General features: G+C 36.8%; 1 protein-coding gene across 5 annotated transcripts in view; it reads right to left on the bottom strand.

The window, feature by feature from the left end:
* LOC127853148 (ubiquitin carboxyl-terminal hydrolase 47-like) overlaps positions 1 to 15,870 on the bottom strand; it is a 79,047-nt gene extending 63,177 nt beyond the window's left edge. For all 5 annotated transcript variants that reach the window (XM_052387387.1, XM_052387390.1, XM_052387388.1 and 2 more), the window contains exons 1-4: positions 15,681 to 15,870; positions 8,794 to 9,000; positions 4,808 to 4,951; positions 3,887 to 4,064 (exon numbers count right to left, since the gene is read on the bottom strand). In XM_052387387.1, the coding sequence (XP_052243347.1) occupies positions 3,887 to 4,064; positions 4,808 to 4,951; positions 8,794 to 9,000; positions 15,681 to 15,719 (568 nt within the window). In that variant the 5' untranslated portion in view covers positions 15,720 to 15,870. The remainder of the gene's footprint in view (positions 1 to 3,886; positions 4,065 to 4,807; positions 4,952 to 8,793; positions 9,001 to 15,680) is intronic.

Below are 15,870 nucleotides of genomic sequence, written 5' to 3'. Positions count from 1 at the left end.
TGATATACGTTGAATTGACACTCTGACCCGATTGATGTGGGTCAAGAAATTCATTCCCACAAACGTAAAGTCCTGTGAAGGAATGAGGTCTGATTTGTCTGCATTGAGAAGGAGCCCTAACGAGAGGAGTTCCTTCCAAGAGAATTCTAGGTTGTACAGAAGCAATTGACGATCGACCTGGTGTAAGAGCCAGTCGTCGAAATACTGAAGAAGAAGAATCCCGTGAACTCTGAGGTGTGATCCGACTGCCGACATTAGTTTGGTAGAAACTCGTGGGGCTGTCGCCAACCCGAAAGGCATAGACCGGAACTGGTAGACTTGGCCTTGAAAGGCGAATCGCAAGTACTTCCAGTAGTCAGGATGTATAGGAACATGGAAGTAAGCATCTTCCAGATCCAAAAGACACCCTAGGGCAGGGGTTTGATGGATTCCCGTATGAAAGAAGGAGTCTCCATTTTGAAAGTTGGTTTGAGGAGATACATGTTGAACACTTTTAAATCTATTACTGGTCTCCAGGAACCATTTTTTTTTTTAACAAGAAAAAGACGACTGTAAAATCCTGGAGAATAAGGATCTTGAACCCTTTCTACCGCCTGTTTTTCCAAGAGCCAGAGAATGGACTCTGGAATATGTGGATGCCGAGATACCAGCTCTATAGGGACGCGAGAAAGTGGAGGCCTTTTTTCGAATTGAAAAGTCAGGCCTTTTGTCACAAGAGAATGAACCCATGCGTCTGAAGTAATTTGAAGCCATCGATTTGAGAAGTGGAAAAGTCTGGCCCCGACTGGTATTTCCGGCATCGGAGGTTGTGGCGGTAGAAAGGGAAGGGCCCTAGGGCTAATAAGCAGGAGGTGCGCCCCTGCCGGTAGAAGGTTTGAAATTCCTCTGTCCCGGCTTGGGTTTGCCCTTTTTCCCAGAATCTTTATTAGAAGACTTGTGTGACAAAGAAGGTCTGTTATAGGAAGACTGCCTATTAGGACCTGACCGTGGATTAAAAGAAGGCTTTTTAGAGAAAAGGTTGTTTCTCTTAGCCGTCTTGAATGCTGGAACTGCTGGTGGCCTAGAAGCAGGATTCTTAAAGACCCCTTGGCGTTGTCCAGAGTTGTTTCTAGCTAAAGAAGCATGAAGTTGGTCATCCTTGTCAGCTGTGATTGCTTCTTGTATCCTTCCACCAAAAAGGAACCCTGATGTGAGAGAAGCTGTTCTGAGCGAGTTCATACCAGGTTCCAACAGAAAATCTTTAGGTAAAGAAGTAAGGAAAAGATCTCTACGAATCCTTAGCATCTCGGACATTGAAGAAGCAGAAGTGTGAGATAAGGCCAATGTGGTCCGTGAGAGATGAATTAACAAATCACGGAGTTCCTCCGGAACAGATTCCGACCAATCACACACCATTTGTAAAATTGTCGCTAGCATAAAGTCAATTTGGTTAGTCAAACCTAATGATCTACGTTCCCTCATTTCCCAAGTTTCCAACATTGAAAACGGAACAGAAACTGAATTGGAACCACTTGGCATTACAAGAGATAGCTTGCTAATGTCCGGATCTGGAACCGGAAGTTTTGAAAAATCCAACCCAGATGTTGCATGTGGTACAGGAGGCTTGTAACTTTTACTACCTTCCTGGTGTTTTGGATCAGCTAGTTCCTTAGGAATTTTCCATGTTTCTCCTCGTTTTGGAATAGTCTTATTAGCTGATTCCAATGATTGAAGAACAGATAGAACAGTAGAACCAATGGGAAGTCGCGGGTCATGACGAGCCGTCGACTTACTAACCCTGTTGGGATCAAATGTACGAAAAAGTTGTTCTGTCACAGAAATCGTCGCATTTGAAGACAGTTCAGCAGGTCTTGGACAGTAATCTTCACCAAGAGTACGAAACATCAGTTCATAGATCTGACTAATCGGAGCTAAATATTGATCCGTCTCAACATTAGATTCTGCATCTGAATCAGCCTCACTCTCTACAACACCAGCGGTGTGTATAGAATCAGCAGGAACAGAAGTGAGAATATCTTGTACCGGATTGTAATTGTCTGGTAACGGCGAATGATCATCCCCGACGTCAGTAAACTGATAATGTAAACCAGAAGATGGTAAATTATCAGCATTGACCAATACAAAATGTCCCGCCGAATTCTGTATCCATAGTGTATCAGGATTCGACAGGGTAGCTGTAGGGGGTACACGACTAGATACGGTAGATGATACCCGTGGTGTTGACACTGACGCCGTAGTGGTGAGATGAGCTCCTGAAGATGCAATATGTGTGGCAGTCAACTTTGGAACCGACACATTTGGCATGGAAACATGCGATTCCATAACGGAATACGATGGTGAACGACTATACGAATGGTAGGTCCGATACTGTCTACGTGAACGTTGCCGACGTCCTCGTTTCCTGCGATGTCGAGATCTCGATCGGCTTCGATGAGATCGAGATTTTTTGGATTACCGTCTCCGTGAGTGACGACGTGATCGCTTACGAGCGCCGCGACGATGATAACTGCTCAACGAAGAAGAGCGTGTCCGATGTCCACTCCTTGATGAAGACGACGAATCGGAAGTAGAAGACTAAGCCGATGACGAAGAGTTCTTCTTGACCGGCGATTGGTGTTATCGGTGGCAGGCCTAACTGATGACTTTTGACCGGTGACCGGACCGGTGATCAATGACCGGACCGGTGACATGACCGGACCGGTGACATGACCGGTGACCGGACCGGTGACCGGCCGGTCTTATCATGACCGTTTATGTCACCGGACAAAGACCGTAGCATGGCGGCTGCCATGTGGTCTGACATTGAGCCAGTCGTTCCATGATCAATATCGCCGGTATGCATGGTGTGAGTCATAAGATCTGATGACGATCGACTGACAACAACACCATCTTGCCCGGTACCCAGTGACTGACAAAACCGCTGGTCATCCTTGACTAGTGGAGTCACCGGGTAATAAACGTCGGATGGAGATTCGTTGCGTTTGCGGCTGATCGACGTCCTCCGGCGACCTGCTTTCGTCCATATGTCGTAGGCCCACAAATCGCAAACCGCACATTTGTTATTAAATGTGCAACCGGTACATGCAAGGCAAGTATCGTGGGAATCCCACCTTGCCTTGATATGACCACAAGAACCTCTATCCTGTAAGTTCATTCTGAAATAAAAGAAACAGAAAAAAACTACAAAAGACAAATTAATGATTATAAATTCAAATAAAAAGTTTAACCACAAAATGTAAACACAAAGAACACTGTCCAATTGCCCTCAATTACTTATTGGGGAATAGGCACGAATTCCTCGTGGTTCACGTGCTCATGACGTCATGTACATGAGCGACGCTACAAACAAAGAAATCCAGCAAAAGCAGAAATATGACAATAACTGCAACAAAAAGTATAGAAATATAAACCGAATGATACAAATAAAAGATAAATAAACTTTATCCTTTAAACTCCGACAAAAACACAGTGAAAAGAACACATCAGTCCTGAGCCTAAAATAGTGCACATGGTTTTATCCGGAAAGGAAAGATGAGTTATAGTTCTTGATTTCCTGTTAGGTTGTATTGTACTATGTTTAACCTGATTTGGATTCTTTATAGAGGTGGACGATTCCCAGCGCTTGAATATTTTCCGGATGAATAAACTCCCTTGGAAAGGGGTAAGCTAGAGATAACTGGTAACGTATTTATGATATTAAAACTGTATCCCAAAGTTCGCAATCCATAAACATTTATAACAGTTATCCCATTGACTTTTACAAACTTTTGTCACATCAGTATAGAATTTGTAACTTCGGACATAGTATGCGAACACCAAAACATATATTTTAAGCATAAATATTTTCAATGATCATCATATGCATCATTATAAACCGTAGTCTCACCAGTATCAGACTTAGTAATCACAGACGAGTATGTGAATTCCGAGGAGTAGGTAGAGCTGGTGGAGGAGACGTTGTTAGCAGCAGGACGGGCCTCCAGAGCCGTGTTGTTGCTGAAGTACGAGGACTTGTCGGGGCTCGATGATGAGCCGTGCTCCCAGACATCTTCTGATCCCGAGGCCTGGCAACAGTTTGTGTGCATTTTAGTGCCACTTACCGGTACATGTATGTTTGTTCGAGCAAGAATATTACAGTATTGGAAAACACGTGTTTTTAATAATATGTGTTTGTCCTTTCCAAGAAAAAAATTGGAGCTAGAATGTAATATAATTAATACCTCCACACAATTGTACAAATGTTTCATCACAACTATTGTGATGGGAAAATCTTCTCATGTATGAAGTAGGGAAAGATCTAGAGCAAAAGAGCAAAAGGCTGCACCCTGATCCTTTTTAGTCCCTCCCCTTATCCTACCCATTGAAGTTTGTAAAAAAAAAAGAATGTGCAAACTTCTCACTACATACCCTTGTTTAAAATCTGGGTAAAATTGATCTGTGATGGATGATTTATTTAAACATATTGAGCAGAAACTGGTTCTGTTTTTTTAGCATTAGTGATGATCTTGACCTTCATCAGACTGACCCCTGTTTAAACCTATTTTTTTTAGCTCGATTACATAGAAAGCCTAAGGCTTATTTGAAACGCTCTTGAGTCCGTTTTCTGGGACTAGAACAAGTACTTGGTGTATATGGGGGAAATCTTAAGAACGCTCCTACCATAAGGATCGAACCCGTGACCTCCCGATCGCTAGCTGCGACTCATAAGGCTTATTCAAATGCTTTAAGACAAGTTAGGAATAATTACCATTAATTTTCCCACCTTTTGAAACTATCATACCTAAAAGAACAAATGGATCACTCTTACCTCACTTTTCCCTACCGGCGGAGGTGGTGGAGGCATTTTCTGTGGCTTTATGTCGTCTAATTCACATATTGTCAGATTGTGACGTTTGACAGTTGAGGGCATTATGTCATCCAAAAAACAATCCTTATATTGCTCCAATTTCAACTGCAATTTGAACAAGCAAAATAAATAGGAGTGTTCATTGACAATAAAAACCTGTAATGTCATAGTAAACTTACACACTTTTTGTAATGTTATTAAAGTTACACTCATAATTTTAAACATAATAAAATGATTTTTAGGACAACAAGGAAAACTGTTGTACCAACAGAATAAATCCAAATTTTATTTAACCAAGAAAAGTGGGGGTAATAATGACATAGGACATTTGGCTTTCACCACCATATTTTGCCATTCTAAATATAATGGAGACAATTTTGAAGCCAATGACATGCTTTCCAGTTTCAAACCATGATTGAGAATTGCAACTAAACTTGGCGACTGTCATGTGAGTGGTCAAGTGTGCATTTAATTTTAAAAATTTAGAAAGTATATAAAGCTGAAATGTGTCACTGACACTGATGCCTCCAGAACACATGTTAAGGCAGAGAGAAATCTACAAACATTATGATTTTTAACAGAAGACAAAAACGCAATGAGCCATAATTCAGCCAAACCTGGTTAACCCTTTGAATGCTGGGAAATTTGACGTCTGCTAAAATGTCGTCTGCAGAATTTCTAAAATTAGCATTTTCTTCAATGTTTTTCAAAGAATACTATCAGAATAGCAAACAGTTTGGATCCTGATGAGACGCCACGTTCTGTGGCGTCTCATCTGGATCCAAACTGTTTGCAAAGGGCTTCAAATTTCGGTTTCAGCACTGAAAGGGTTAAAGGCACTTGTCCTTTCTTTACGATCATCTACACATTAGTGTCATTCAATTGAAAAAGTTTGAGTTAGCCTAAACTAGAAGTTGAAGAGGAGAATAAAACACAAAATTAGTGGAACATGTATTCTATGGTGGACAAAATAGACAAACCGAAAGGGCAATAATACTGCCAAAACTTGTCTCAGCCAAACTGCCTTTCTTTACAATCATCTGAACACTAAGTTAATTCTTTTGTTTGGTTTTTGAGTTATCCTTCAGTATTTAAAGAGGAAAACGCAAGCTTCAGGTGACTATATAATTATTCTATACAAGAGAAACTCACCATGGGCATTAATGCAGCCAAAACTTGTCGCAGCCAATTTCCTTTCTTTGCCATCATCAACGCATCAAAAAATTTCTATTGTGAAAGTTTGGGAGCCATTTACCCAGAAGTTAAAGAGAAATTCAAAACACAAGCTTTAGGCCATACATTCAAACAGACCTATGTACAGACGGACAGACAGCCAAGAGCAATCCTTCAAGCCTCCCACTTTGTGGAGGAACAAAAAGTAATGATGAACTTCCTTCTATTCAAAATTAAGTGAATCCAGACATAAATAATAAGGGAAAGTATAGTCAACCCTAAAACAAGACTATTGCCAAGCAATATATTAGTCCCCTACCGGCTCCACCATTGTCAGAAATTCCAACATTTTCAGATTTTTTTAAATACATTTGTTGCCATAGCAACCAGAATTGTTGACGGAAGAACAAAATGAATTGACATGCATAATGTCCATATTGCCATCTATCCATGTCTCAAGTTTCATGACAAAATAATAAGAACTTTAAAAGTTATTGCAGGATCAAGAAAACCACCATTTTCAGCAGTATTTCTTGTCTATTTATTGCCATAGCAGGGTTTTTTTTTGCCCGATTTTATAGCCGAAATTCGGCTTTGTTCCCAATCCCAAAAAGTATACTTTTTTCCCAAAATGTGGCAAAATATTCCCAATTTCCAAAAAAAAAAAAAAAATTTTTTTTTTTTTTTTAGAAATAAGTGTCTGATGCGTAATTTATCTCAATTTTAATGTAATTACATCTAACAAAGTATTATATGATTTTGTTCTTTTTATTTGAATGATTATAAAGAGTTATGTCAAATTAAGTATTTGCGTAATCAGTGGAAAAAAAAGGCTAATGAATTTATTTTCCCAATTTCATGAAAATGCGGATAAAATTCCCAATTCAAAGCCATGGGCTATCGTCCCAAAAAGTGGAAAAAAAACCTGCATAGCAACCAGAATTTTTGACGTAGGAACAAAATGAAATGACGTGCATAATGTCCATATTGCCATCTATCCATGTTTCAAGTTTCATGAAAAAATATTAAGAACTTTAAAAGTTATCGCAGGATCCAGAAAAGTGTGACAGACTGACTGAATGACTGACAGACGGACCAAAAACCATAAGTCCCCTCCGGTAAAACCGGTAGAGGACTAATGAGGTTATTAGGCTACCATAATCAGTAAAAACAAAAGCTGTCAGAGGACAGCGCGCTCGACTATTCGAGTGCTTGACAGTATAACGTAAGCCATCATGGAGAGGGAGGGGGGTATAATGTGGGTGCGTGATCATTTAACAGATGATCTTTCAAAAATAAGAAAACAAAAAAAACAAAAAAAAAATCAGGGGGGGGGGGGAGAGGGGGGTATAATGTGGGTGTGTGATCATTTAATAGATGATCTTTCAAAAATAAGAAAAAAAAAAAAATTGAGGGGGGGTGTTTGGGGGGGGGGGGGTGAGGGGGGTATAATGTGGGTGTGTGATCATTTAATGGATGATCTTTCAAAAATAAGAAGAAAAAAAAACATTGGGGGGGGTTGGTGGGGGGAGCGGGTTTGGTGGGGGGGGGGGGGGGGGGGTTCTGGGGGGGGGGATGGTTTGGGTGTAGTGCATTGTGGTATGTAGGGTAAGTGTTGTTTTGTCAAACTTAAACATAGATTTATCAATAATATGCATATTCTTAGTATAAAAGGGGCCATAATTCTGTCAAAATGCTTGATACAGTTGTCTGCTTGTGTTTATAGGTTGGGGTCATGTTGGTAAACAAGTATACAAAATATGAAAGCAATATGTCAAGGGAGACAGGAAATATTTGGGGTAGTACGCAAACTTTAACATAGATTTATCAATAATATGCATATTCTAAGTATAAAAGGGGCCATAATTATGTCAAAATGCTTGATACAGTTGTCTGCTCTTGTTTATAGGTTGGGGTCATGATGGTAAACAAGTATGCAAAATATGAAAGCAATATGTCAAAGGACATTGAAAATATTTGGGGTAGTACGCAAACTTTAACATTTGCACGCAAACGGACACGGGAACGGCAACGCCGACGCCGGGTTGAGTAGTATATCCCCAATATATATATTTCATATATAATAGTCGAGCAAAAAATACTTTCAATTGAGCGCACAAGTTGGTAACCCCATAAAGGTAGGATGCCTTGAAGAGTAATCGATCAATTTCTTTAAGTTATTTATTTGCTTCATTGCATTATACTAGCTGAAGTTAATAAGAATTACTCTACAGATATTGTTTCTAGAGTTTCTCTATTACTATATTATCAACACCGCACGAAATCCAACAAAAGGTGTGTTTGTCAGAAACACAATGCCCCCTATTGTGCCGCTTTGAAGCTATAAATTTGACCTTTGACCTTGAACGATGACCTTGACCTTTAGCCACTCAAAATGTGCAGCTCCATGAGATACACATGCATGCCAAATATCAAGTTGCTATCTTTAATATTCAAAAAGTTATGACCAAACTGTAAAGAAGGTTAAAGTTTTAGGAATGAAAAAAACAATGATATTTGACCTTTGACCTTGACCTCGACTTTTCACCACTCAAAATGTGCAGCTCCATGAGATACACATGCATGCCATAAATGAAGTTGCTATCTTCAATATTGCAAAAGTAATAAAAGTTTAAACAAGGTTAAAGTTTTGTGACACACACATACAATGACACAATGACAGACAGACAGACAGACAGACAGACAGACAGGCCAAAAACAATATACCCCCGATCTTTCGATCCGGGGGCATAAAAAGTAAAAAGCCACTCAACCTCTTCCACCATTCCACCCTCTTGTTTCTCATAGTGCACAGAGATGGTGTTGAGCATGTATCCAAACTGCTTGCACACCTCGTTGATCAAGCGCCTCACCGACATGGAGGCCTGCAGGTTGAGCGTGTGCTTGATGGCGTTAGCATCCGGGTCGACAAGGTCCCGCACAATACACAGGACCTTTCGGTCATCTCCCTCGGTGCTCGGCTGTTGATTATACATAATAAATATAAATGTCAATGAAAACACATCTGAATACAAAATGGAAGGACTAAAAGAACATGAGATCATGCATCCCCGGCTTGGGACTTCCTGGTCACCTTGATCCAATAGGCTCGATGTAATAAATCAAGTTATTAATACATTTAAATACATCTCAAATCAGGGGTTTTATCCTTCTTTACATACATTGTAGGTGCGTTCCTACAAGATAAAAGTCGTTCCCTTAAGAGAATTTCTTTAAAATGATGCAATATTACCCAAATTTCAAGCTTACTTTGGGAAAATTGTTCCCCTGTTCCAGTTTTGTTGCTAATCTTTTCCCCAAAATGGAAGGCCCTTCCTCCAAATGAAGAAAAAAAAAGCCCTGTGAAACCAACTTGACTAAAAACCAGGACAAAATGTTGAGGACCTTTCACTTCAAGGCATCTCTGTAAGTTCTAGGCAGGAGATATTTATTTATACTAATATGTAAGAATGAACAAAGCACCAAAATGCTAGGACATATTATACAAATATTAAAAGGAGTGACCTGATAATTTGATAAAGAAATAACATGATTGGTTTTGGCAAAAAGTTGCCACAAGCATGATCAATTTTAACATGATAAATAGACATGGTTTTTATAGCAACAAATTTAAGCCTTAATTGGGAAGAGGATTTATAAATAATATAATTTATTATATACCTGTTTAATGCTTTTAACAAAATAGAGGTTGTATCAATCGTTGAAATAAAAAATCCTGTATTACGCTACTCGCTGTTTCCAATTCCGTATTACCATACAAGCCGGACTACTTCGACCCATTTAATGATGTCACATTACACGCACCGAAAATAAAAATATTTTATATTACGAAATATATTACGTAGTACATCGAGTGACATCATTTCTGTGACAAAATACAATAGTTTTATCTAAACTCTGTAAGGACATGTAGAACTTGGTGTTTTTTAGCAGTAAACTATGTGTTAAAAACGTATTTTGGAGTGTGTGTTTATCATGCATAAATGTATATTTCTATAGGAATAGCCTACAATAAAATAGTAAGGTTTAAAGGGGCCTTTTCACAGATTTTGGCATATTTTGAAGTTTGTCATTAAATGCTTTATATTGATAAATGTAAACATTGGATCTTAAAAGCTCCAGAAAAAAATCGAGAATAAATTAAAACGTAGCCGGTATCAGGGCTCGAACCAGTGACCCCCGGAGTCCTGGTGTTAGTCTGAAGTAAAAACGCATTAGCCCTCTCGGCTATTCCGCCAAACATACACAGCGTAGGTATTTTATACCTTATATAAGCAATCTTCGTAGTTTCGTAAATTTAAACGACAAAAACAGAACTCTCCAAATTATTCAATGGTTTCGCGTTGCAACGCTTTATAATTTTTAGGTTTTCAAATCGTCAAAAGATACATATAATGGCTATATTGGACTATGGTAAATGTTCAGTAATACGGTTTCCTCACAAATATCATAACTAAAACGAAAATTTGCGAATCTGAAACAACTTTTTTCAATTTTGTCAATTTACCAAACCGTGAAAAGATCCCTTTAAACTAAGTTTCGATAAAGACATGGGAGATAGAAGTGGAAATGCATATAGTTTAACCGTTTTTGTTATAAACATCAGATTTAAGTTGTCAACTTAATTGTTATAAAAATTGGATTAACGATGGCATTAAGGTACATTTTGTTAGCGTGTCGGAAACCTGTGTTTTCCTGGTTCGAATGTTTACACGTTAATTTACATAAACTGTATTCATACGCGTCTTAAATAAACTATGGCGTGCCGTTTAAGTCATTGTTTTGTCAGTTTTGTTAAAGTAAAAAATACATTTGTTATCTGTTTTCGTTAGTTCTTGTATATAATAAAAGGAATATTACGCTAGTCAATTGTTCCAAGAGTTTGTATCACTCGAGTGGCTTGTGCTATTTCGCATCACACTCGAGGCTCCGCCTCTCGTGTGATACGTCATCACACAAGCCACTCGAGTGATACAAACTCTTGGAACAATTGACTAGCGTAATATTCCGTATATACAAGTTGAGTGTGTTTTTTTTTTACTGTCATATATTTCAACAACATTAAAAGCATGATAAAGTATGCAGGGTCTCAAATTGAGTGATGACTGATACAATAGTATATATTATAGATTCTCCCCATGTCACTTATTAACATTTAGCAGGGCTCAACATTAATCTAAAAACTCACTTGCCCCTGCCAGGCAAGTACTTAGAAAATCTACTTGCCCTAAAGCCACTTGCCCAAACATGAAATATCCCATTAACATATCATCTCATATTTTTTAATAAAGATCAAAATGATACACCACAAAACCTTTTTTATTTTTCAACATTGAACAAAATGATTACATCAATTAAAGTCTAATTAAAGTCTAAATTAAATGCTGTTTGTTCTTTTTTGCACTTGCCCGGGCGGACAACTAGATTATAAAATTACTTGCCCGGACCCAACGTTTACTTGCCAGGAGCAATAGGACAACCGTTAATGTTGAGCCCTGTTTAGGGCGTCACCTAAACAAATCCAAACAAACATTATAAATGGAACTTTTAACAAATGTTGGCATGTTTTGAAGTTTGTCATTAAATACTTTAAACTGATAAATCATTAAAATGTAAACATCGAAACTAAAAAGTTCCTGTATAAAATGAAAAATAACATTAAAGAACGAAAAAAGTAAGTCTAGCTCTGATACCACTTGGCAATTGTGCTGACACGATAGTGAATATATTTCATACCTTATATTAGCAATCCTTGTAATGTCACAAAATATAATGATAGAAAAGGACTTTCCAAATTATACCATAGTTTCGTGTTTGTAACATTTAATAATTTTCCATTTTTTTAATCGTCAAAACATGCCTTTAATATTTTAAAGAATGGTTAACATTCAGTTTTACTGTTTCAATGCAAAAAAAATTAATAACAATGAAAATATGCAAATCTGAAACATTTTTTTTTCAATTTTGTCATTTTATCAAAACATGAAAAGGTTCCATCACGGACTCTAGATTACACGGATATGAAACGGGACCGTTACGCCAAATATCTTGTTGTGTCTAAGTCACGTGACCGTGTCGTAACTATCGATCTTCTATCGAAGCGCCGAGGTTATAAATTTGATGTACCCACTCACGTATTTTGTTAAATTATAGTTTCATTTCTAGGCCGATTTTGACAAATTATATATCATTACAAAGCTTACGTAACGTAGTTTTCAGATATATAAATATATATTAAGTTTTTCTTCTGATTTCGGCAGCCCGGCGAGTTATAACTTTAACTTTTGCAAATAACATACCGTTTTGGAGTTTTAGAATCTAGATTTACGGTTGACATGTTCGTACTTTATACATAATTGTAGCGTTTATATTTGGAGTTCAGTTTTAAAAATAACATCTTGCTTAGGAGAATAGAATTCTGTATACGATAGAAAAAAAAATTGTTTAAAAACGAAAGTAATTAAGGAATGAAGGCGGGAAAATGTAGCGCGCGTTCCTAACGCACTGAACTGATGCTACGGTCTTGGCGATTATGCTTTTGTTTAGATACCGGCCATTGAATTTCCTTTGCCATGATTATTATATTTTTTATGAAATATATTGAAATATTTTGTTCTAGAGACATATCCATAAAGCTAAGTATTAATGAAGCTTAATAAATTTACGATTTCATCTCTTGATTATAACACAGAAAGGGTGTTAATTTTATGATGAAACAGCGTATACAAATGTATAGCGGACCCTCTTGATATTTTTTCGGCTTTGCATACTTCAAATATAATGGGTGTCAAATCATTCATCGTTTGTTGTTTATTATCAAAAAGGTAATTATGTAAAATTATATGAAAGGTTATTAACCATAAATTATCAATTAATTAAAATTATTTAAAGATTCTTGAAAATCACGGTCAACTGTCTATGCATGTATATTGAAATATCTTTATAAGGTAACAGAGTTATAAATATATAGAATTCTAAATTAAAACTCTGTATTATTTGTATTTTTCGGAAAGATTATTTAACCCCGTTGTGGTCAAATGAGAATGCTGTTTTTAATTATGTTGTTCCGTACACTACCATACACTCTTTAACGGACTACGAAATGACGGAGTTTTTTTACCGGTACCCGCTAAATACGTTAAATGATAAGTATTAGATTTTTTAAATGTTTAAAATGTACATGTATAGGTATTAAGCACTTATAATTATTGTGATTTAGCTGGCTGACATCTATACAGTATTTAGTTTATGGCAATCTGTATGGGCAGATGACTATAAATGTTTTCAATACGCTACATATCTTATAAACGCAAACTTGAGTATTTGGCGTTACATTACTCCAAGAAATGACCACTAATACCACGAGAAGACATGGAGGTATCATAAAAAGTGTAAACTGACCAGACATTGCCACCTGTGGTTAGGGACCAATATACAAGTATAGGTCCCTGCTGTGGCGTATGACACCATAGTGTTATTTAGTATTGGTCAGCACAGTATCTGATCATAACGAGATAATTGGCTTGTGCTGAACACAGGGGCAATAAAACCACAGATCTATCAATAAACAAGATTATTGAGATATCTTTTATTGAACACCGCGATAAAAATGCTCAAACCATGGACTCTAGATTACACGGATAAAAAACATGGCAACATTCTCAGAATCATCACTGCTATATGTGTAATCACCTCACAATTCGTCTTAAAATAATTTATATATTTGAGTTGAAGACGATGTACTGTTGTTTAAGTCTGAATAAACTATCTGTCTGCCTGTCTAAATCCAAGCCGTCATCGTCCCGGTGAAAAAAATCTGATTTTCAATAGTCGGACTGGGACATGATGCCCTGATGTCAAAATACGAAATGACCCGCGTAACACGGACCGTGATTTTCAAGAATCTTTAATAAATTGATAATTTAAGGTAAATAACATTTCAAATAATTATACATAATTACCTTGTTGATAATAAACAGCAAACGATGAATGTTTTTGACACCCATTTTATTTCAAGTATGCATGCAAAGCCGAATAATATCGAGAGGGTCCGCTATATACGCTGTTTCATCATAAATTTTACACCCTTTCTGTGTTATAAACAAGAGCTGAAATCGTTAATTTATTAAGATTCATTTATAATAAGCTTTATTGATATGTTTCGTGAACAAAATACTACAATATATTCCCTAAAAAATATAATAAGATTGCAAAAGAAATTAAATGGCCGGTTTCTAAACAAAAGCATTATCGCCAAGACCGTAGCATCAGTTCAGTGCGTTAGGAACGCGCGCTACATTTTCCCGCCTTCATTCCTTAATTACTTTCGTTTTTAAACAATTTTTTTTTCTATCGTATACAGAATTCTATACTCCTAAGCAAGATGTAATTTTTAAAACTGAACTCCAAATATAAACGCTACAAATTGGTATTAAGTACGAACATGTCAACCGTAAATCTAGATTCTAAAACTCCAAAACGGTATGATATTTGCAAAAGTTTAAGTTATAACTCGCCGAGCTGTCGAAATCAGAAGAAAAACTTAATATATATTGATATATCTGTTTACTACGTAACGTAAGCTTTCTAATGATATATAATTTGTCAAAATCGGCCGAGAAATGAAACTATAATTTAACAAAAGACGTGAGTGGGTACATCAAAATGTATAATCTCGGCACTTCGCTGTACGCTAATCGTAAAAGATCGATAGCCACAACACGTTAAAACGCGCGGTGGTAAAACATAAAATGTGTATTTCTTGTGTTTAACTCGCTATAAATCCATTAATAACAACGGGAATATACTAAAAGTTATATTTTTTTGAAAGAGGAATTAATAAGCAACAAGATAACGTATAAACCAATAAAATCGGATGAATAGTTTTTGCATAAGATTGAATTTACTACAGTAAGGGTCAAATACTAGATTCATCTCCTGTCAATATACACTCCGTGGTTCCATTAAAAATATCGCCATGCAGATCAATACAAACAAAGTGTCATGTTAATTAAATCTTCTGTATTAATGAAGACTTATTTGATAATAATTTATGTTTTAAATGCTTATTTAGTAGTGGTGGCAGATTTGGGACAGTAGCACACTTTGGTACTGCATCAGCAACCACTGGTTATGTTGTCATCTAACACAGGGAAGACTGCTTTTAACTTTAAATGTCGCTTTTTATGATTTTTGACTGGCGCGACTTTATATACAGGTCTGTCAATACTATATAAACTGTACGCTGAAGTTTTTTCTTCAGCTAGCATATAGTCTGATCTAAACAGTAAAAAAAGTACATAGGTTTCATCACAGAGCGTTTCACCTAGATTCCGTGGTTTCATTATAATTTAACCAACATAACTCATTAACTGTCATAAGATTAAGAACACCTTTGTTCATAAGAAATCTTTAACAAAAACGAATTCCTAACAAAAATCGCTATGTAAAACATAACGAAAACATAACTAAAGTATGTTTTCGATTGGTAATTTAATGTTTTGTAGTTTGAACGGCATCGATTGATATGATGTTTACAGAAGATCATGGCATAACGAAATATTTTGACCAATTATAACACTCCCCACCCACTTTCTGAATATGCGATTGTGAAACTTCACTGAAAAAAATATTTACAAACCTCTACAGCGACCATTTTATTTGAATCGCCGACGACCATGGTTTCAATTATATTTAAACGTTCATCATATCACTGAACAATGAGTTATTACTTAATACGTTCATGTTTGTGTATTTTTGTATGTTTGTGAAAGATCTAGATCGACGTGAAAATCTTCTTTCGTGAAACACTTCAAGACATCATAGGGCTG

The sequence above is a fragment of the Dreissena polymorpha genome, chromosome 12, assembly GCF_020536995.1.
Source record: "Dreissena polymorpha isolate Duluth1 chromosome 12, UMN_Dpol_1.0, whole genome shotgun sequence".
NCBI lineage: Eukaryota > Metazoa > Mollusca > Bivalvia > Myida > Dreissenidae > Dreissena > Dreissena polymorpha.
Note: the sequence above shows the minus strand (reverse complement) of the source record. Positions and strands in the feature narration are given on the sequence as shown.